Source organism: Macadamia integrifolia, chromosome 4 (genome assembly GCF_013358625.1).
Source record: "Macadamia integrifolia cultivar HAES 741 chromosome 4, SCU_Mint_v3, whole genome shotgun sequence".
Classification (NCBI taxonomy): domain Eukaryota; kingdom Viridiplantae; phylum Streptophyta; class Magnoliopsida; order Proteales; family Proteaceae; genus Macadamia; species Macadamia integrifolia.
In genome coordinates, this window is record NC_056560.1 from 18,683,005 (window position 1) to 18,705,543 (window position 22,539).

The 22,539-nt window shown below is 39.1% G+C and overlaps 1 protein-coding gene across 1 annotated transcript; it reads right to left on the reverse strand.

The window, feature by feature from the left end:
- Positions 1 to 5,586: 5,586 nt before the first annotated feature.
- LOC122075550 (U5 small nuclear ribonucleoprotein 40 kDa protein) lies at positions 5,587 to 18,400 on the reverse strand. Its single transcript, XM_042640614.1, has 3 exons — positions 18,200 to 18,400; positions 15,838 to 16,208; positions 5,587 to 6,075 (listed from the first exon to the last, which is right to left on the reverse strand). Exons 1-3 carry the CDS (start codon positions 18,383 to 18,385, stop codon positions 5,757 to 5,759), a joined length of 876 nt encoding a protein of 291 aa, XP_042496548.1. The 5' UTR covers positions 18,386 to 18,400; the 3' UTR covers positions 5,587 to 5,756.
- Positions 18,401 to 22,539: the final 4,139 nt, after the last annotated feature.

Below are 22,539 nucleotides of genomic sequence, written 5' to 3' on the forward strand. Positions count from 1 at the left end.
GTCTGAATACAGGATGGAAAAATCCAGGGGGTGGTCAACAACAAACAAGCACAAAAAGGGGTGCAAACACTCAAGGGGGCGGGGGAAGGGAATACAAAACGAAAGGGGGAGGCATCAGGACACAACAATGAGCCTGTTCGTTGGGGAATCCCTAATCAGTTTCAGACTAATGGAGGCAAGTTTGAAACAAACATCAAAAGAGATGGCTTTCTAAATCATGTCAAAAAAGCGAGAGTTGAAAGTCCATCTTTTAGACGAGGAGAGACTGCGTGGGAAGGCAGTTGGTCATAGCGCGCGAAACAATGAAGTTATGGTGAGGGATATGCCCTTTGAACTAGATGACTTTGTGCCAAGGGCCAATTGGGCCAGAGGGATGAATAAGGTTCCAAGTCGAGGCAGAGGAGATCTTCCTAGAGGGGTAAGGAAGCCAGGAGATGGAGTCATCTCTTCCCTGATGGCCAAGGGGGAGAAGCGGAAAAGAGGATGAGATATCAGAGAGAGGAGGAGACACGGGCATTTCTTGCAATGCCAGAAGAGTAGATGATTATGGGAGTAAGAAATTGTGAAGAGGATCCCAGCTGGGTGCCAGGGTTCAAGCCAGAGATTGGTGTCAGAATCATTGGAAATGGAAGAGGAGATGGCTCCAAGGCCAGAGGATCTGCCGGGATGTTGTGCCAGACCCAAGAGGCACAGAAGCAGGGGAAATAGTCCAAATGGAGTTGTTTTTAAGCAGAAGAGAATAGATCCAAGAAACACATATACTGTTCTACTTGGAAGTGATTCTTCAGATGACCTTGAGAGTGCCGACAGAGGCAACTTCTTTGATCCTTCTCATCCCAAATCCTCCTTCAGATTTAGGGAGGCAAATAGAGGCCCAACTGAGGGGGATAGAGGAATTTGGAGAATCAATTCTTTTCCAAAGAAAGGAGCAAAAGAAGGATTCCATGGCTTTGATGGTGGGTTGGGGAAGGACAAAAACGCCAGACCAATAGAAGTAAAGGGATTGGAGGACTGATATTGTGAGCTCAAGACGGCCCACATAGGAGAGGAACTTGCCTTTCCAGAGCTAAAGACGCTTTCTATTGATGTCAAGCATAGGAGTACAATGATGTGCAATTAAACGGGTAGAGATGAGAGGCAATCTAAAGTATTTAACCAGGAAGGATCCTAGGGAGAAACTAGTGAGTTGTAAGAGATGGGATTTAGAGGAGTCAGGGACTCCACAGAGGAAAAGGCAATTGGTTTCTCTTAATATGAAGATTATAAATAAAAGTCGATAGAACAATGGGCATCTATTTGTTGAACCCGCTTGTAAAACTAATCTCAAACCCATAATACAACCCCATTTTCGGTTATTGGTACTCTACAACGACGATGGTCTTGAAACCATGTGACGAGCTAGCGATATGGAGATCTAGTGAGGAGAAATTTTGATCATTTGACCAATCAGTGATTGAAGTTTCTTCAATTCTAGAGAACATGGATTTGTGCATTACCTAGGTTGATCTCAGGTTTTCAGTCGGGAAAAAAAAAGAACAAGCTACAAAAACCTCCATCATCTTAATCGACAACATTTTATTTAGTATTTCATTAGATTTTTGGAAGAACGTAGAAGAGACAGAAGAAGTAGGGAGGACCAAGGAGAGAGAAAGAGAGGGGGGAAGAGTGTAGATGGGGGCAAAAAAGTCAAAAACTTGAGGTGGGTGAGAGAGAACCACTGTTTTGAGTAGTTTTGTAATACCCATCTTGATATTGGGCAATTCCCTTTAAGGGAGATGGTTGGGCATCCCGCCCGATTTCGGTAAGCTATTGGCATCAATCAACACAAGGCTGAATGCAAGAGGACAAAGAGGCCTTTTCCCAAGGGGGAAGAGAGAGAGGATGATAAATGTTGGGCAGCCTGGCCAAGCCTTTCCTGTTTAGTTAAGTAGAAGATTTGTTGGATCATCAAACATGTGCACTTGCTTATCTCTTTGCTCAAATTAGAGGCATTTTTTTTGGAAAATCAAACTTCATCCAAATTTTAAGATCTTTTGAAGATTAGTTCATGGAGGAATTCCCACCAAAGATATTTTGTGAAAATGAATGGATGTTGATCTAACCTGGGGACTATGCCCAAACCAGTAAGAGTCAATTTGGCACATTTTTCTTTCATGTGAATTCCAAAGTTCCCTAATGTGAACCCACCAATTCTCATTGGTGTGGGGATCACTAATGAAACAAACAATAGATGGGCTAATTGTATAACACATAAAGGAAATTGTCTCATTCAATGTTGATGTTGATTACATGATGACAGGAAACACCATTGAAGCATATGCACAGGGAGTTCTCATTGGCTTAAAGCAGAAAATGGACGATGGATGGAGGATAAGGGAGATATTGAGTGACTCAAAAGAACTAGGATTTATTATTATTATTAATATGATTATTATTATTATTATTATTATTATTATAGTACCACCTTGTGGCCTTGGCACGTAATCTCTCTTCTTTTAGATGTGTATAACTTTTTGTCTAGCATTACTTTTTGTCTCAGGCCCAATAACAAGCTTGTACTGTGAACTACTAATGCGTAAGATAGCTCATATGGTTAAACTTTCTTTTATAGCCTTAACTCTTTCACAGATGTAACCCAGTTACTTTCTTCTTGATGGTATATTTTTACTTCTTAAATATATATATATATATATATATTATTTTCAGTAATTTCATAATTTTCTCAAAAAATTATATGTGAGAAGGCATAGAAAATACGATGGTTCAAAGATAATTTCCTATTGCACCTCTGGTGGCTTCTACGATTTCATAAAAAAAATCTGGGCCAATATAATACCAAATAGGGACTTTCGCTTTAGTAACATAACGTTTATTCCAGGTGGTCTATCAAGTAGAAAATAAATGAGATCAAGTTGTCCATGCATCATCTCCAATTTCGTGAGATTGAGAAAATGATATCGAACTCAACAAAGCATGTTGGTATCTGTTGGCACCAAAATTTGAAAACCCACACTCGCTGATGTGGCAATCCACACATGAGAAACTTGTAAATCCGATCAGGAATGATTCTGACACACCAAAGCATTAATCAATATGGCCAACAAACCGTAGCAGACAAGGGCAGATTTCGTGCCAACTGTATCGTATTTTGGTGAATACTATGTTTATTTAGATAATAGGTTGGTAAGGAATTGTCTAGGTATCACTTTGTGCGTCATAGTCATTGATAGTCAAGGTTTCGACCAAGGCATGCCGCCAACTATATTTTCTTAATATCTTTACAATTTTTTTTTTTTTTTTTTTACTCCCAGTGAAAAGGATTAACTTCATCAAACTATGGAAACAGGAAATCTAACTACAGTGTTCGTAAAACACAAATATAACTTTCTTATGGAAAAAAGAAACTACCATTACGAATTTAGTTTTATAATAGAAAGATGCACAACAAAAGCTATTTACTTAGGAGACTCATGGAAAGATTTAGAGATTGCAAAAATGATCTCCATATAAACTTTATTGACTTATAAAAAGCATATGTCAAAGTCCTTAGAAATTAAAAACTAGCAAATACTAGAGAAAAAAAGTATTTCAAATAAATATGTGGAGATAATTAAAGATATGTATGATGGTCTGATGGCTAGAATAAGAACAGTGATAAATCAAGGTAATTGACTCTCAATAACAATTGGGTTACATCAATGATCAAATTTAAACCCATATTTGTTTGCATTTATTATGGATGAATTAATTAGAGACATTCAAGATAGATTGTTTAGTATATGCATTTTGTTCATAAAATGTTTTGGTGGATGAGATAAAAGCAGGGATTGATGCCAAGTTGAAGTTATCGAGATCAATCCTTAAATCAAAAGGTTTTAAAATAAGTAGAACGAAGGCCAAAACATATGGTAACGAATAATGAAGTGGTGAAAATTGATGAGAAAGAAGTTTCGCAAAGTGATTATTTTAGGTATTCGGGTTCAATCATAAGTAAAAAATGTGATATAGAGGATGATATTTCACAAAAAATTAAAATAAAATGGATAAGGCGTAGAGGTGTGTCTAGAGTGCTGCATGACCGACAAATTCCTTCAAAAATTAAAGGAAAGTTTTATAGGAAAGTCACATGACAAACTATGATATGGTGTGAAACATTCGGCAGTTATAAAGCATCATGCAGCTAAACCCAATGTAGCGGAGAAGACGATGTTGAGATGAATGAGTGGTAAAACTACGAAGGAGAAAGTAATATATTAGGACTAGTTTGAGAATAGCTCCAATACATGATATGCTAAGAAAAAGTCATTTGATGTGGTATGGCAATGTTCAAAAGGGGCCTTTGGATGATCCAATACAGAAGAATGACTTGATTCAAATTGAAGGAAAGGCATGCATAGCTTAGACCTAGTATCAAACATGAAATTGAACAAAGCTGATTGGAGAACAAGGATCCATGAAGCCAACCCCATTTAGTTGGGATAGGTTGAGTTCTTGAAGGCTAAATCATGGGCTACACTAATCACTTATCCATCCAACTTAATACATACATGGTTCAAGTCTTTCAAAGATTGCAAATCAAAGAGTGGCAAAAAGCTCCCATGGCTCAGGTCATCCTCCAATTCTATAAGCCATTGTAACATTTCTGCTTAGTCCGTCCAAATTTGTCTTCGAATGTTATCATTGGTTTAGATACTATTGTTTGTCACAATGCAATGAGATACACTATAAAATTACCATGCAAATTGTGAATTATAAACTTTAAGATCCAAAACCTAAATGCATGCCCTTTCGATGCGCTCCTCGGTCTTCTGGATGCCCACCTAGGCAACAAGTTGCCTGGCCACTTGGTGTGTTGACAGCAGATATATCTCCAACATTGTAGGTTGCGTTAGGTTAAAAAATTTTGGATGAGTAGATCAAAAGGACCTCTATTCACAAGTTTCAGCTCAAACAAAGTTGGTCAAGTAGAATAATACTCTATAAATCCAGTTGAACACCAAGACTTGTCAAAGAGAGATTATTTTCAACAAAAGAAAAAAAATAAAGAAATAGATTGTTTAAAATACAAGGGAAATACGTCTATATATGGAAAGCCGTCACATCACTCTTCCAAGTGAAACTAAGTTGTGGTCTGGAAATTCCATCCAGATTTGTCACTTAAGGAAACTTCTTACCTTGACGAAATGGTGTGACAGAAAATCAATACGGAGAAGAGTGGTATCACATGCTTAGTAGGGTCCAATTTGGGACAATGAGTTAAAGTTGGGCTAGCATAGTATGAGAGGATAAAAGGCATCAATTTCTTGAAGCTTTTGGCATATTTGTCAAGTACTGATCACTATGCTTGGAAAACCAGATTTGATTCAGACAAATCACCCAAATCAAGTAATAAAGGGCAATGATCAGCTCAGATGGGTGAATTTTTGCTGCAAGTTTAATGTAATCAGTAACGCTGCATAGATATCTGATGAGCACTATCTGCAACCGCTTGAAGCACCTCCTCATCTTGATGGGTTTTTGTTAGTGCTCAGTTTCAAAATGTTCTGAGAAAATATTAGAGCAATACATCTTTGGCAGCCTCAAAGATGCTAATCAAGCCATGTTCCAGAGTTTTAGAATCACTTATTAAGGACTATCAAATAACAAAAACAGCAATGTTTCCTTCTGAAGTTCACACACGGTAGAAAAAGGGAAACAGATTATCTCAATGTAAAAAATGGGGAACAAAAGGGTGGAATAGAAAAGAGATGCAGCACTTACACAATCTTATGCAATCCAATGTGCAGATCAGAAGATATGGAAATAAGAAGTGGGAGAGAATGATGCCATATAGCTTTAAAAACTCGTTTCTGGTGAGCTTTCACCGATTGAGAGGGTCTGTGAGAATTATACCTGATATCAAAGACGTGGATCATGGGGTCTGCAGAGCCAGAAGTAATGTATAAACCATCAGGAGACCATGCCTGATTTATAAGTGCTGATTGAGATTCACTGCTCTCTTGCTTCCATCCAAATGCATGGATCTCAGTCTGCCTCAACCTAATATCAAACAATCGTAGCTGCTTCTCAGGAGCCCTGCATACAGGAGTAAGTTTCCATCACCATGCATGCAACAACAGCATGATAGAACCAAGAGGTAATCATAATAAGAATTTAAAATATCATCAACAACAACAATAACAAACTCAGCCTTATCCCAACTTTATGGGGTCGGCTACAATGATCTATGCAAAACAAAGTAGGGAAAACTGAGGTCCAAACATAAAAGGATAAATGAAGTAAATAAGAAAAAGGAAATAATAAAGAAAAATGGCAGAGATGAAAGAAGAAAGTAAGAGAAAAGAGGCACAGCCCAGCAAGATGTGCGAAACTCAGCTAAATGGGGTCGACTACATGGATCCTTGCCCTTAAATATGCACTATCTGAGGTCATACTAGGGACAAGACCTACACTATGCATGTCATTCCTCACAATTAAATGAAGACAATTCGAGTAATAGTGTCCCGGAAGACTTCATTACCCATCAGGACACCACATAATGCAGGAGTAGATTACAAGTAACTAACTCCGCAGTTTATAACCCCAAACAATACAAATAGGAGTAAGAAACAAAGAAATAATACCATCAAATAAATCCCCAAGGATACAATATCCAAATAGGAGCAAAACCAGCCCAAAACCTAACCCGATAGGAGAGAGAAATACCTGTTATAAAGCTGGAGAGGAAAACGGGATTTTATTCATTAGTTTAATTAGTTGCTATTTAATTCAATAAAGGCTCATTTCAAAGAAAACACATGGGATCAAAGGCCCAACACATACATAACACAACCCAAGGCTTATTTGCAATAAAATAAGCCCAATTGACTTATCTACATCACCACAAGTCGTAGATATATACGAAAAATCAAGGTATTTGAAATAAAAGAAGTTTTAAGAAGGATGAAAGTAGGCAATGCATAAGGCCCAGATGAGATCCCAATAGAAGTGTGGAAGAGCTTAGGAATTTGTGGGGCTAACCAAGTTGTTTAATAAGATTATGAGCATAAGGAAAATGCTAGACAAATGGAGGTAAAGCTTTGTGGTTCTAATTTACAACAATAAAAGCAATATTCAGAGTTGCAATAACTATAAAGGCATAAACTAATGAGTCGTACAACGAAATTATAGGAGAGGGGTTAAAGAAATCCATCTAAGAAAATAAACTATATTTTTTTTGGGTGAATAATAAATCCATTACCAAGGGAAAAGACACCAATATTACGAAGAACCAATTTGGTTTTATGCCAAGAAGATCTACAACATAAGCTATTTATGTAAGAGGCTAATAGAAAGATTTAGAGATTGCAAGAAGGATCTCCATATAGTCTTTATTGACCTAGAAAAATCTCATAGAATAATCCCTAGAGAGTTAATCTAGCAAGTACTAGCGAAGAGAAGTGTTTCAAGTAAAAATGGACATAATCAAAAATATGTATGATGGTGTGGTGACAAGTGTAAGAACTGTGGAGGGTCAAAGTAGTGAACTTCCAATTACAATTGAGTTAAATAAAAAATCATCTTTAAGCCCCTATTTGTTTGCGCATATCATGGATGAATTAACCAGAGACATTTAAGATGAGATTCCTTGATGTATATTTTTTGTTGATGATATTGTTTTGGTGGATGAGACAAAAGCAAGGATTAACCTTGAAATCAAAAGATATAAATAGAACGAAGACGGAGTATATGTTGTGTAACTTTAATTACATGATAACACAATCATGTTTTAAATGACATAGAATAGGAGGGGGGAACCTCAGCATGGGTTCGAATCGGGAAACAACATCTCCATGAAGCGAGGGTAAGGATGAATACATTATGACCCTCCCCAGCAAGTATTAAAGTATCGGTATCGATCGCCATATCGGTCGAGTAATTTTGAGAGACATCAAATAGTATTGTATCATATTAGAGATACACAAGATATGTAAAGATACGCACAGAAATGGACAATATACACGTGGAAATACAATTTTATATAAACACTAAAATGGAGAACACCGCATTAAGAGACAAATGTATTCAATTGAAATTGTTACAAATGATGAGTTTTCTTACATGTAATAGTCTATCGTCGACATTCTGAGAAATTTTTAAAAATCTATGAACAAATTGATGCAATTATTCATGTTTGATGCAATGTTTTAATATGTTTTACCTAAATCTGCTCAAACATAGCAAAAAAAAAAAAAAAAAACAAAGATTTGCCGAAAAAAAATTCGAGCTTTTTAACTTACTTTGTGCTTCAAATTTTGGAAACTTAAGTACCTCCAATGAGCAGAACATGCTTTGTTTGAAAGTAGAATGGATTTTGTAGATACATATCGTAAGTATTGGTAAATATAGGTGTGTATCGTATTGATACGTTAGGATATGCTGTATTTTTTAAATCTAGTATTGTATCGTCCGTATTGTATCAGTATTGACCAATTCGGATGGCCAATATGATACAAACCGATATTTTAAACCTTGCTCCCAAACCTTGCAGTGGTGGGACCCTCGTGCACTGAGTACGCCCTTTTTTATTAAATTATATAAAATAACTAACAATATATGCACTTTTTTATGCAACAGTATAAGAAATAAAAAATTACAATAGCTAATAGTGGAAGCGGAACAGCATGGAAGCATGGAGTACCTAGAGGAATTGCAAGAAAATGTCACGATGTAATTATTGTGGCAAGATAATAAATTAAGGGGCCACTAGAATGAAGTAGCATCTAGCTGGTGGCTATAGGGATGTGGCCAAATGCTCCAAGGTCCCTAGTGACGTACAGAAGGTCATGACTACCCTTCTAAATAGGGAAAATGACAGAAGAAGTTGGAAAAGAAAAAGGTAAGAGAGGATTTTGATGAGGCAGTGCTAGAGAGAAACCCACTAGGTGCCGACTGATAATTCTGATAGTATGTTACATGTCTGCTGATGTGGAGATAGATAGGGCAAGCTCAGGCAGCAATTCGAGTCACACATCAGGTGGATCGGGTTAGGGCTACAAAGATGAGGAAAGGAGCTAGTTCCACCAGCCCTACAGCAGTTGCACCAAAGGTAGGGTAGAGAAGGAAGAAGCAAAGGCAGGGGAATTGCCACAGTGTGAAGGCAACCCAACAACTAGTACCAGAATCCTGCCATTCTTAGGACTCAAATACCAAGCAAAGAAAGCTAAAGCATGTCTGGACTGATTGGAAAGGTAAAATGGGAGACGCCATGTAGAAGTTTTTTCTATCATAGCATCCCAGCTGATGCGCCACTAAGGGACTATACCAAACAACATGCTTGACACTGTGGGGAAGGCTAGCCCAAGAGTAAAGAGGCTCATTGCATGAATTGATGAATGCTTATTTCCCCCCAATGAAAAGAGTTGAAGGAATGCATTGATACATTGAAGGGGACCTGGGAGGGCTATAGAGTGACTATAATGTGTGATGGTTGGATTAGACGCACTAAATAGTCTATCATCAACTTCATGATGTATTGTGATGATAGGACTATCTTCCTAAATTATGTTGATGCTTCCAAGAAGAAGGATGCAAAGTATATCTATAAGTTATTGAAAGATGTACAGGAGGTGGGGGTACAGAACATTTTCCAATTGGTGGACAACAAGAGCAACTTTTAGAAGCATAATTGTCAAGGCGTCACTTAGGTGACCTTGCCTTGATAACTAGTGTCGCCTTGGTCGCCTAAGCGAGCACTTTGGTCGACTTGGTCACCTTGTTTGTGCCGCCTTGCATCTGAGCCCCTCCAACATTTTGGTTCGCCTAGACGCCATGACAGTTGTGTTAAGAAGGATGTGAGTGATTGATGCACAACAAGAAGTATCACCTCTTTCGGACACCATGTACAGCCCATTGCATTGACCTCATGCTAAAAGACATGGGGAAGAGAACCGTAATAGCAGGTATAATCAAGAGGGCAAGACAAGTGACCACATTTTTCTGCAACCATGGATATGCTTTAAAACTGCTAAGGGAAAAGGGGAGTGAAGATTTGGTAAAGCCTGACATTATTCGATTTTCCACCAGCTACATTACACCATAGTTGACAAGGCATCGCCTGGCACCTTGTTGGTGTTGCCTTAAATTTTTTCCCTTCAACCGTTTTCGTTCGCCTAGGTGTCGTGATAACTATGCATTGCACTAAAGAGCTTTGAGGCGAAGATGGTTGGCCTATGGTCCATATTTGCTTCAGAGAATTGAGTTGGAAGGAGTTAGGTTTGCCACAAGGTAGGGCAGCATAGGCGACCATATCTAGAAACCAATTCTGGCAAGAATTGAAGAAGGTAGTTCCATAGGTTTTAAGACGCTGCTAAGGCGTCACCTTACCAGCGCCTTCGCGCTGATGCGGTTTAGAGATGGTAAGGCAGTGCTCCGCCTTACGTAAAGTGACGCCTTATGGGTTTTTTTTTTTTTAAACACATTTTAAAATTACTTGATGAAGATTCCAAATATAGACTTTTTATTGGTAGGTGTATGGTTTTGTTAACACTTAAGATGTATGGGATCAGCTTTACCAAAAATAACCAAAACAAAAACACGATTCACAAACAGGGTTTGGATTTTGTCAAGGGTTTTAAGAAAGGGCTTTGAGAAGGAATCAAGGAATAAGGAAGAACCACTGATTTAGGCGACCATTTTGCTCCAGCATTTCTTCTTTGAGAGGAGTAGAAATATAGTGGATGACCTTAGGGCTCAGACACTCATTTTCGCATCATAGAGGTAAGTATAATAAATACTTGTATTTTTTATGTCTTCTTTTCTTTATATTTATAATTTTGTTTTATAATTATGAATTTATATTATATGTTAATATGTTATGATGATTGATGAAGATGAACTTAGTTTATTCACTTTATTGATTTGTTTTCTTGATGAATATCTTACATTGGTATGAATATGAACCTTTAATATTTATTTAACATATGAGTAATAGGATTCAACTAGGATTTGAGCTGAATAGATTGGTTTTATAAAAAAAATTACACAAGAATGCTTTAGTTGATAAGGCGACGCTTTATGCCCGCCTTATCGCTAAGGCGCTCCGAAAGACCCTCAAACGCCTCCGTCGCCTTACCGCCTTACAAATTATGGGTAGTTCTCATACTAGAGCCGGTGGTAAGAGGAAGCCTACCTTGCCACACCTATATGCAACGACGGAGATAATGAAGAATCGTGTGCAAGAAGAGCTACCATGTGGTGGGAGGGCATACCTAAAGATTATTAACGATCGATGGGAGAAGTACTTAAAGCGTCCCCCGTATAAGGCTGATGAGTTTTATTTTTTCATTATAAGGTACTTAATTTACATTCCATTTACATATTATAAGCATTGACAAGTTATTTATATCATTCCCTACATATTGTCTCAATCCGTCAACTTGGGATGGATTAATCACTGATAAAAGCAGTGGAAATGTGGTGGCCAAGTTGGATCCAAATCCAACTATACAGTCTAGCTGCAATAATGATATGTTTATAAAGTATATAATTCTCAATTTTGTATTAATGCGAACATTACCAATGTTTAAAAAATGAGTATAGATAAATACCTTCACGGATGCTCTTGGGACTTTCAATTCTGCAGCCGCATAGTGTCGAGAAAACCCAGCTCTTGGTAGGCCCACTACATTATTTGTCATTTTGTCTCCATTCAATCCAGATACATATGCACCAAGTACAATCACTTAAGGTGAATAATCTTAATACTCTAATGCAGGTGAACGGTGGGTGCTCTATGGGAGTGATGCACCTAACTTGAGAAAGATAGCAATAAATGTGCTCTCCCAAACTTGTTTCGCCTCCGGATGAGAGAGCAACAAGAGTACATTCTCAGTCATCCACTCCAAGAGGCAGCCCCGATTGGGTCATGCACGGTTGGAGCAATTGGTGTATGTGCATTATAACATGAGACTGAAGATGTAGAGCATTCGCATGGGCATGGAGGGCGATAAAGATCCAATACAGATTGCCAATATTTTCCAAGTGAAGTCAGATGAAGAGGATCCCCTATATGAGTAGGGGACGGATTGAGGTGGCCTTGTTATGGATAAGGCTGGGGGTAGGCTCAACCCCCAAAATAGATAGTCCAATGGGTAATGATGTCGATGAGTTTATGGCGTCTTGAGACTTGAGAGGCCAGTGTTCATTCACAGACACCACAACCTTTTGAGTCTTAGGCTAACAAGGATGATGATGATATCGATTGGTTGCATTCTAGTGGCCACATTCACACACCGTCATCTGATGGTGATGGTGATGGTGATGGTGATGGTGATGGTGATGATAAGGCATGCATATATGCACGAGAGGTACCATGATCAGAATCCGGCGCCAATTTGCTTCACAGGTGAGTCAATTCAATCATGCCACACAAGATCCTAATCACGGTGCATGTGCCCCCACAAGTGCAGGCTACTCGAGATGCCCATGCCGGCAATTCATACTACCACCTTAGGAGGAGGATGATAACATGGAGTCCATGGACATCATCACATCAATGAATGGGCTTAAGAGGCACTCTCAAAGTCCTAAGTCTGGAGGAGAGTAATGTGTCATATGCCTCAGAGCACCGATTTCGATCGTGGGTATGGTGGATATGGTCAATATAACTCTTCTTTGTCAATACACTCTAAGTGTGTGAGGTCATCATTTGTGGACAACATCTTCACATTCCCGAGGCCCCAACGATACAGTTCCAAAACCACCATCTAGTAGCAATTGCTCTCGATCAAGTTCCTCACAGTTCAGAGATCTATACCCTCGGTTAGGGTACTTCCAGTATGTTGACGACTCCATTTATAGGGTTGTTGTGGAATAATACTTTCGTGTTTCATCTACTATATTATGATATGGCAAGCTTTTGCATACAGTCAGAGGGTAACTTGCTTTGATAGCGGCAACAACATTCTAGTGGTTTTGATCCAGCCTAGAACTCAATTTGGTACTGGGACTATAGGATGGCATAGGGTGACTTGCTTTTATCCTTGAATCCCATGTCTTAGACTCTAGTAATGATCCATATATGATGTATGATTTATGAAATGGTTTATAATTTTATCTTTATTCATTCGTAATGTATATTTAAGTCATTTTCACTGAATTATGTGTGTTTTAGAACTAAATTAGAAGGTATACATCAACGTACAACGTATACAACCAAACTAGGGTCTGAAATCAAACTATCACTTTGGGCGTATTTTTTATCTTTCAACTATGTTTAGAGGGCTTAAAATAGGGTATCCTAGAAGTTTAAAGACCTAATTTGGCCATTTCGGCCTCAAACCCTTCACTGAAACTTGTAGCCAAAACCATCCAGGTTTCAACCAAAATTTCAATTTCAACCAAAATCTTGAAACATGAAATCAGCAAGGAACAGGATAGGGTATTACATGGTTTCTCCTATTTCAGATCCACCCTAAGGGGATAAATATATCTTTAAAACCCATATATTCAAGAACTCAAAATGGAATTCATAAATTGAATCCAATTCAGTTCCAACAAGTCAAAAAGCATACATATGCTATTCAACATGATACGATCATCCTGTTTTGTTTGGTGCTCACAACTATGATATTTCATATGCATTCAAGAACTAAAATTTTTCTGTTCCATGGTTACAGACCAAGAAAACAAATGTAGTTTTTTCACCATCATATGACCTGAAAAAGGATATGCATGGTCTTTATTCCAAGAACCATTTCTCTTACCAAAGAGTACCTAAATCCGTGTAGGAGCTTGGCTAGCTATGAGGACCAAATATGCACATTAAGGAGTACATTGGATTCATGCAGTTGCTCTACTTTGGCAGCACAAATTACTGTTTGTTTTGTTTTGTCTTCTCCTAGTTCTCAAGAGTCAAGGACATTACTCATGGTATAAGTTAATTTGGGCTTGGATTTCATTTGTTTGGATCCAGATTATAGGAACTGGGTATGACATTTCAAACTTAGATATACTTTCTAATTTGAGTCAGAGGCCCAGTACTAAAATAAATCCTAAAAGACAGAAGGAGGGTGATAGAGCTTTAGGAAGAGGCAGGTGAAGCGATAAGAGCAGGCAGGCAATCAGGTAAGCAAACATTCCGGTAGCAGGCCTTCCATTCGGTTTCTTTCTTTAGCTCCCAATGATAGAGCTCTGCTATTAACCAAGTTAGGTGAGTAGCATTCCATAATAGCAGGCTTATAGAAGGAGCAAGACAAGAAGAATAAAAGCAGCTCTCAGTTGGGTTCAGAAGCCCACACATATTCTTCTTCATTTTTTGCAGCCAATCTGTCAGTCTCTCCTAGCTGCCGTTGGAGTTTCTTCTGCTATTTCTCCATACAGTTGTCTAAACAACATTATGCGCTGCCATTGGTTAGTCTGCAAAGGTCATAAACTCTCAATGATTATGTAAAAAGGCTGTTGACATTATATCAAGTGGGAATTGATTTTCAATAACCATTGATTTCTTTCTTATGCCTTCTTTGAAAGGCCACCATTCACAGGTATGTTCACAACCCCATAAGAACACCTCATTTCTTCTTCCTTAGTTTCCTCTATCCCTTAAACCCTATTCAGTCAATGCCTTCTAACCACTTCTTCCTATTAGTTGGTGGGGTATGGGTAGGCCAAACACAAGCATTCAGATATTACACCCCTTCAACAGGACCTCAAGAAACCCTAAAACCGTCAAATTAGGTTATGTAAAAAAACTCAAAGTCAACTTTTGTGGATGGTGCTCAAATTCTGGTTGAAGGTAGTAGGCTGTTAGTATAATAAAACCCCAAAGCACTGGAGTGATCCAATGGTTGGATTGAGGCCAGGAATCAAAACATTAGAATCTGAAATTCAAAACCCAGAATTCATATCAAAGTAGATCCAGAGGTTCTGATCTACTCCAAACCCTGGCCGAAGGGCTCTTGTGGGGGTGGCCCTTTAATACCCCAAAAACTGGTGGGGATCTAACAGGTGGATTCCCCACAGTAACAGACCTCAATTCAGCCAAAATAGGCCATAAAACAGGGCAGTCGCCAGGTAATTGATGAAGGGGATTTGCTGAAAGTTGATTTTCAATAATATAACATTTAAACAGCAAGTTGAATAGAAATTATTCCAACCCAAACTCAGCTTAAAACAGATTCCAATGTGGGATATGACCTTTAATTTTCCACAAACAAGCCTAGACCAGAATCTCTCTAATCACAGAGCTTCCCAATCCTTACTGTTTCTCACAGCAGCAAAAATTCTCAGCGGCAAAGGCAGTACCACATATTAAAAAAAATAATGGGCCAAAAAGCCTTACATTCAATCTATTTAAAATAAAAGAATCCCTAGTGAAGTGACTTGTTTACCCAAACTTACATAGCAATTAGGAAACTTAAAACACAAAGGACACTAAAATCAATTTATTTAAAAAATAATAATAATAACTTCAATAAAATAAGAGCTAACTAGCTCAAAGGCCCACGAGATGGACTGAACTTGGCTCATGTCGCCAAAGGGAGAAAAGGCTACCCCTTTAGAAATCTTGGCCACTTAAGAGGCCTGCTGTTTGCCTTTCTTCCTGCGGGAGTATGTGAGAAACTCCCCTGCATCATTAGTTCACCCTTGAAACTGGAATCCTAGGCAGTCCTATATTATAGGTGTTCAGGGGCATGTAATTAAAATCCAGAGCATTAGGACAAGTAATAGCCTAATAGGAAAAAGGGAATTCATAAAATGAATAAGTAAAGGAAAAATTCAGGAATGAAATTTCAAAATTATTGAACTAATGCAACACTGCATACACCATGTCTTTCAAAGTTCAATGCTATTACTCACCCTGTCTGCACCATGTAAAGGTTGAAGTCAGTTGGATTATGCAGCACACCCATGCATTTACTTTCTATTTGGTGCTTGAAATCAGCTCGTCCACCCAGCAAATCATATCCAATAATTCTTTTGTCTGCACCTGCAGACAAAACAATCTGCTTTTGCTGCATACCAGCAACACCCATGACAGCGGAAGAATGAAGACTCCTGTGTAACACCTTTGGTTTCCATAACTGTTCACCATCTTTCTCACTCCACAGTATCACAGCATGATCACTCCCTCCCGTGGTGAAACAGGTATCAACCCAGGGCATGAAAACTATACTGTTGATAATGCCTTTGAGATGAGGCTTCTCTTCTAAGAACTTGACTCTTTTTCTCTGTTTATAAAAGAATGTAAAATCAGAGGCAATATCCTCTAAGATCGTTACTTGTTAACATAAACGACGTGTATTTGCATAGAGCATTTGTGAGACAAGCAGATCATCAATGACATACAGTTTGTAGACATGAAAAAACACATTTAGCCCTTCCCCAGAACGCCAGAAGTTAAAGGACATGCACAAGTCTCATCACCTATGGCTCTTTTTTTTCCTTTTTTGATGAGAAAACAGATCAGCTACGGCTCTTACACCATATACACTAAAATTAGAAGAAGAACAGAGTAACTACATGTTGTGTTAACATATAATTACATTACTTACAACAACAAACTTGTCGTGCGTGTGTATCCTTGTTTCGTAGTAAATATATCATTTGCTGATTACTTAACAAATTTCTCCTACTGCAGGCATTCTGAACACTTGGATATTTGACAGTCCCCTACCACTTTGAAACAGCGCTTCAAGAGTCTCAATATGTCATTTGCCTGCGAGCACAAACTTTCACTTTCCTCTGTCCTAGGTCATTCTTGTTCAAGTTGACTAGTTAATGTTCCATCATATAGGTTCAGTTTTGAGTCCATTTTTTTTATCAGCAATTTCATTGTCATGTGCCACTAATTTGGGACACGTAGCCCTTCAATTTGGCCATCCTGGATGTCATTTTTGTCCACCCTGGAGAACCTGAAGTGGTTTGAGAGCTTATTTGAGGCAAAGCTTCCTTTATGACCTTTATTCCTATTTTTCTGCAAGAATCAATCACTAGTAATTAGCTAAAGGACAGGGTACAAGGGGGGGTTGACTGAAGTGTGAGAACAGACAGACCAAGAAAGACGCTGCTGCAGGATTGGATGTCTATCTATCTCACCGTGTCAATGACGGCGGAAGGAACGCCCTTCTTTCTTACTGCTCGTTACCGGAGCGCTCATTCACTCCAAGTGTAGTGTCTTTTTCAACCAGTAGTGTATCAGCATGGCAGTAAGCAGTAAGTCAGCCCAGTCTCCTGCGGCCTTCTTTTGTGGCCAAGTGGAAGCAGGCCTACCTCCTTGGAATCGAATATCAGGAATGAGGTATGGGCACAAGGGAATCAGTGCTTGGGATCAGTTCTTGGCATCGGTTCTGTGCATCGTGGCATTAGTAACATCATTCAGAGCAGAAGCATCATCAGCATCAGTAGCAGTAGCAGGCTCTGAAGGAGTTGTACGTTCCAGTGCTTCTTCCCGAGTAGTTTCCAAGTTCATCACAAGGAAGCTTCAATGTTGAGCGAAAAAGCATGGGGTTTACATTCCGCTCCTTTATTAAAGACAAGAGCTGGCTTTGGAGTGAATTCCCCGTTAGTGCATGCTACCGTGGATTGTAACTGAGCGTAGACCTCGTACTGAACTCTAAGTGAGTAGTTCTCATGAAATATCAGCCCAATGCCTAAAAGAAGTGCGCTAAGAAGTCTCACTTATCAATATACGATTTTCTTTGGTTGGGTCAGGTTGACCAGCCGCAACCTTTTCATCCAGATCGGCATGAACGGACTCCTTTTCAGCGAATGATGTTGCTCTGCTAGTTTTCACTCCAGTAAGGCCGGTCCTCCATCGTTGTCAACTCTGTTTCCATTTCCGTGCTTTGGTTGGTTATGTGTTGAATCTCCTACCTGGTCTTCAACATGTCGGCTACCATCGACAAAGCTACTTCTGTGGCACTCATCATCTCATTCATTTTTTTTCTGCAAACCGTCACATTTGACGCAACTTTTCTATCTCAACCTGCTCTGCTTCAGTGAAGGGTGGATGATCTGCCAACCTCAACTAAAACATGTTATAGAATATCCCTTAGTTTCCCCAGTTAGTTATTACTTATTAGTCATCCTCAATGAAGTACAGAATAGTATGTTCACTGATCCTAATTTAACAAGCATCTTTTTGTGCAGAGAGATTTTTCTGATCAGTAACAGTCACATAAAAACTTCCAACAAAACAATTAAAATTATAAGTTCTTACTTCCTGTGACGTGTTGAGATCCAGGATTGAGATCTGAGAATCCCCACCATCAGCACTATAGGCAGAAAATAGGCTATTTCCGAGAGGGTGCCAAGCTATATCTTCTGGCCATCTTCTTTGCTTCGGGGATACGCAATCTGTACTGCTAAGTAGTGAGGCACTTGATCTGCAATTTCTAAAAGACATGAGCAGTGTTGCACCAGAGAGGCAATTTTTATCACAAAGGGAGTGCTTGATCAAAATAGAAACCAAGAAACAATACAAATATATTTAGCAACCACTATCAAAAGATGGAGAAGGAAGAAGAAAATGCATTTCTTAACTTCTGCGGGTACTCCAAATAAGACTATTGAATAGGATACAGCAGCTATATGTTAATTCATCGTGGGATCATGTAGAGCACTAATGGGAAAGCACATTATATGTAGACCTTTATGGAAGTGGATTGATGTTAGAACTCGGCGACATGGCAAAGGCATCAAGCATCAAAATATATTCTTTTTCCTGTTGGGGAGTGCCGAAAGGAGGGGGAGGGGAGCTTATGGGTTGATTATATTAGAAGGAATATAAAGGAACTACGAGGCAAATAGTACTTTATATCAGGTTTTTGAGGGAACACAATTAAATTTATGATGAAAAAATGAAGAATAATTTACATCCCCCTCCCCTGTACTTTGCTCTCATTACATCCCCCTCTATGTTTTCAGAAATTACGTCCACCTCCCCTGTCAGATGACGCTGTTAGTGGGGGGTGTTAGTTTTGAATTGTAAAAGACGATTTTATCCTTCTGTAATTCAACCACAATATAAATACCTATTTTACCCTATTGTGTCTTCTCATACATTTTCCCCCAAATTGAAAAGAGATTAGGGAATTAGGGTTTGAGAAAAACTGAAAGAGGTTCACCATTTCCAGCAACAGGTGAGGACTGCAGGCGACAGGCGAAAGGCGACCACGACATGCGACGGCAATGGTGAGGTGCTCTCCTTCTTTCTCTCTCCTTTCGTTCTGAGTTTCTTCTTCTGGTTCATGCTTTCTTATTACTGTATTTTGGTTCATGAGGAACAGTGATTCTATATGACTTTGTCTTCAGTAGTGAATACTAATGAATCTGAGGTGAGCCTAAGGCCCAACAAAATCTCAAGTTAATTGCAGAACAAAAGGCCAAAAGGTTTTCTGTTATGATGGCGTTTTTCCTGTACAGATTTATACAATAATCTAGAAGAACAGAGAAGGTCCGAAGGTATTGGCGACACCAGAGCTTCGATAGCCATTGGCCGTTTGCCAGTTCACCATTCGCCGTTCGCCGTTCGCCGTTAGCTGAGGAGGCGATATTTCGCCGTTCAGATGTATGGGATGAAGTTTCTCTAAAGTGGGATGAGGTTTCTCCCCAACTCGATTTTCAGAATTGGGGAAGATGTATATCACGGTAAAAGAGTAAAACTGCAATAATGAGGGTATATGAGCATTACTGAAATTACTCAAAAATGAGAGGATCCTTCAAGGCTTGGTCTCCCAAGATGGTTGTCAAAGAATTCATTTTCTCTGGTAGCATACTGTCAAAGAATTCATTTTCTTCCTCCCTTGGTAATGAATTATTTATTTATCTAAAAAAAAAAGAATTCATTCTCTCTGCTAGCATACTAAGGCAGGAACATCAGTTTTTGAGATGACGAATGGTTGGCTGGTGTACCATTCTGTGACAATGATAGCCTGCAACAGAAGTTTGACAATTGAAGGTCCAGGACAGTTCCAACACCAATGTAAGCATTATCATTAAGCATAACAGAGACAAATAGTCAACAAGCACAGGATATAAATTTGGCAGGAAACAGAAGAAAATGGAGACTGCTATACAAATTTGGCTCGGAGGCTCATTCATAGGAGGGTGTAAAATAGCTAGTCCTAATGCAATTGGTATCCTAAAATTCCAACTTCTAAGAAATTGAATCTTATTTAGGTGGAAGCTAAATAATGGCAGCATTCCTGTAGATTCAATTGTGCAGAACATGGGAGGTTAATCTTGCTTCAAGATTTTACCATCGCAACATAGATGAGAGGAAGACATGAATCATTTCTTTGGCACATATGATTTATTGGTGGGTATGGAGATTGTTTTATATATATATATATATATATTTTGCTAATTATATCTGTTCAGCAAGTGGGAACCCCCCCCCTCCCAAAAAAAAATGTATAGCAAATGATTAGGATACTGTAGAGGAGCTGCAAAAGAAACCAATTTAGTGACATCATGGGGAATTTACATGTCTGAACATGTGGAATAATCGAAAGAGAAATAAGTGGGACGGATGAATTTTTAATTCCATGTATCCATAACTCCACACTACAAAAACTTTGGGGCGGTAGGCTAATCACAAGCCACAATTAATTATGAGTCTTCAGATGAAGGCTGATACAATTACCAGAGGAAACATCTTATCCTCACGCATACTATGACAGTAACAAAGCCTCGGACTCCTCATCAAATTATGCTTGTCATAACCAAGTGATCCAAAAATTCACTTCTTTAAGCATCCTCAAGTAAATGAACAGAAAATCATTTTACTCAATAGATTGGCCTTTATTCATACCCATTCTGCATCAGTGTGGAAAGGTACCACAGTTCGGGATTTAGCAAGCAGTCCACGGTTGCAGATATCATTCGACATGAAGATTGCCCCCCTCCTACTTCCTTTCCCCTGTTATCTATCATCTGAAATGCTTTGCCTACAATTCCCAGAAGGACTAGTGGTAGGGGAGATATTGTTTGGTTTGCTTCTTCTTCGGGCCTATTCAGCTCTAAAGAGGGCTTGGGATCACATCAGAGCTCGTGGCCCTATGTCCCCCTACTGCGAATCCGGGTTCTCAAAACCCTAGATTAGATCGCTTATGGGCCACTAAAATTTGCAGTCACTAAATATTTAAGAATAATGGCAATTTGGTAAATATATCTAAGGTAGCTAAGGAAAGTAGGGATTTGGTAAATAACCAGAATTACAAAGGGATGTGATGAGAGGTGAAAATGGTATGGGATGGAAGGGTCTTTTCTAATTTCTGCATGGAACAATATTGGAAACAATTATGAGGTAAGGGTCCAAACAGAATTAGAATAAAGAGAGAGGGGTATCTATGAGATGTTACAATAAAACTAAAATAAAACTCACGTTTGAGGTTGTCTTCATCCTCATGACAGCCAAAGGAGTCACGTTGAACACCAAATGAGGAAATCAAGCTTCAGCCCTTGGAATCTCCTCCACCAGCTCCTTTGGGCCCCCCTCTGCAGTCTCCATGCCAAGACGCCGTCCCCCCGCTCAGCCCTGTCTCTACCAGCTCCTCTAGGCCTCCTACTGCCACCGATGCCTTCCCTCTGGCCCTTGCTTTGCCCGAGGCCTCTGTCCATTCTTGCACTCTGATCACCGCCTGCCCTCTTGCTGACGCTGATCTGCAAGCCGTCTGACCCATCCCCTGGTGACAACCTTCTGGTCTCCAAGAACAAGTCGCCCGCTCTCTCTGACACTACCACCTCCCATCCGACAGGTTTGCACTCCTCTCCCAAACCCCCCCTTCTCCCTCCCCATTTGATGATCCTGCTTACTCCCCCCTCATTAGCTACAGCAGACGTCACTGTAGCCATCCCTTCTCCAGGTCCTGCTGCGCCCTTGAGGCTCCCACCCGCTCCCCCACCCTTCTCAATGTTTTGCTGGACTATATAAAATGTCGGGGGTCTCAATTCCTGAAGGCGAACAAGGCGACCAATTGTTATTTTTTATTTTCCCTATTTTCTAACATTATTTAGTAAGCTATACAGTTATGATATAAAACCAGTTTTCTAACAAGTCTAAGATTACTTAAATCTGAGTTGTAATGAAAAATTATGTCCAAGTGCTGAAAAAAGAACTAAAAATTAAGGCCACAGCACGCACTGCAATAAATTAGAATACACAAACACTATTCAGTCCTGAGAAAGCTGGGTGGAGCAAGTTTCCTAAATGTTAATCAATTATCATGACATACTTCTATATAATCTTACTACAATGAAAAGAATCCATAAACAGCAGATATCTGCAGAAGCTCAAAAAATTGGCCATTTGGCAAAAGTAAAAGCATTACCAAGCTTCCCTCACGCTCAGAAGAAACCCCACAAGGTTTCTCAATGTTGCTAGATTGACTAGGAAATGAAGAAGTAACTTAGATTAAAGAAAAGGGAAGAAGAAGAAAATATTTTTCAATGCAAATGATAAATAACTTGACAAATCCTTGTCTCAACAATTTAGGGTCTGTTAAAGCTATAAATTTCATTCAACTACTTAACTTCCTTCAAATTCTTGAAACCCTT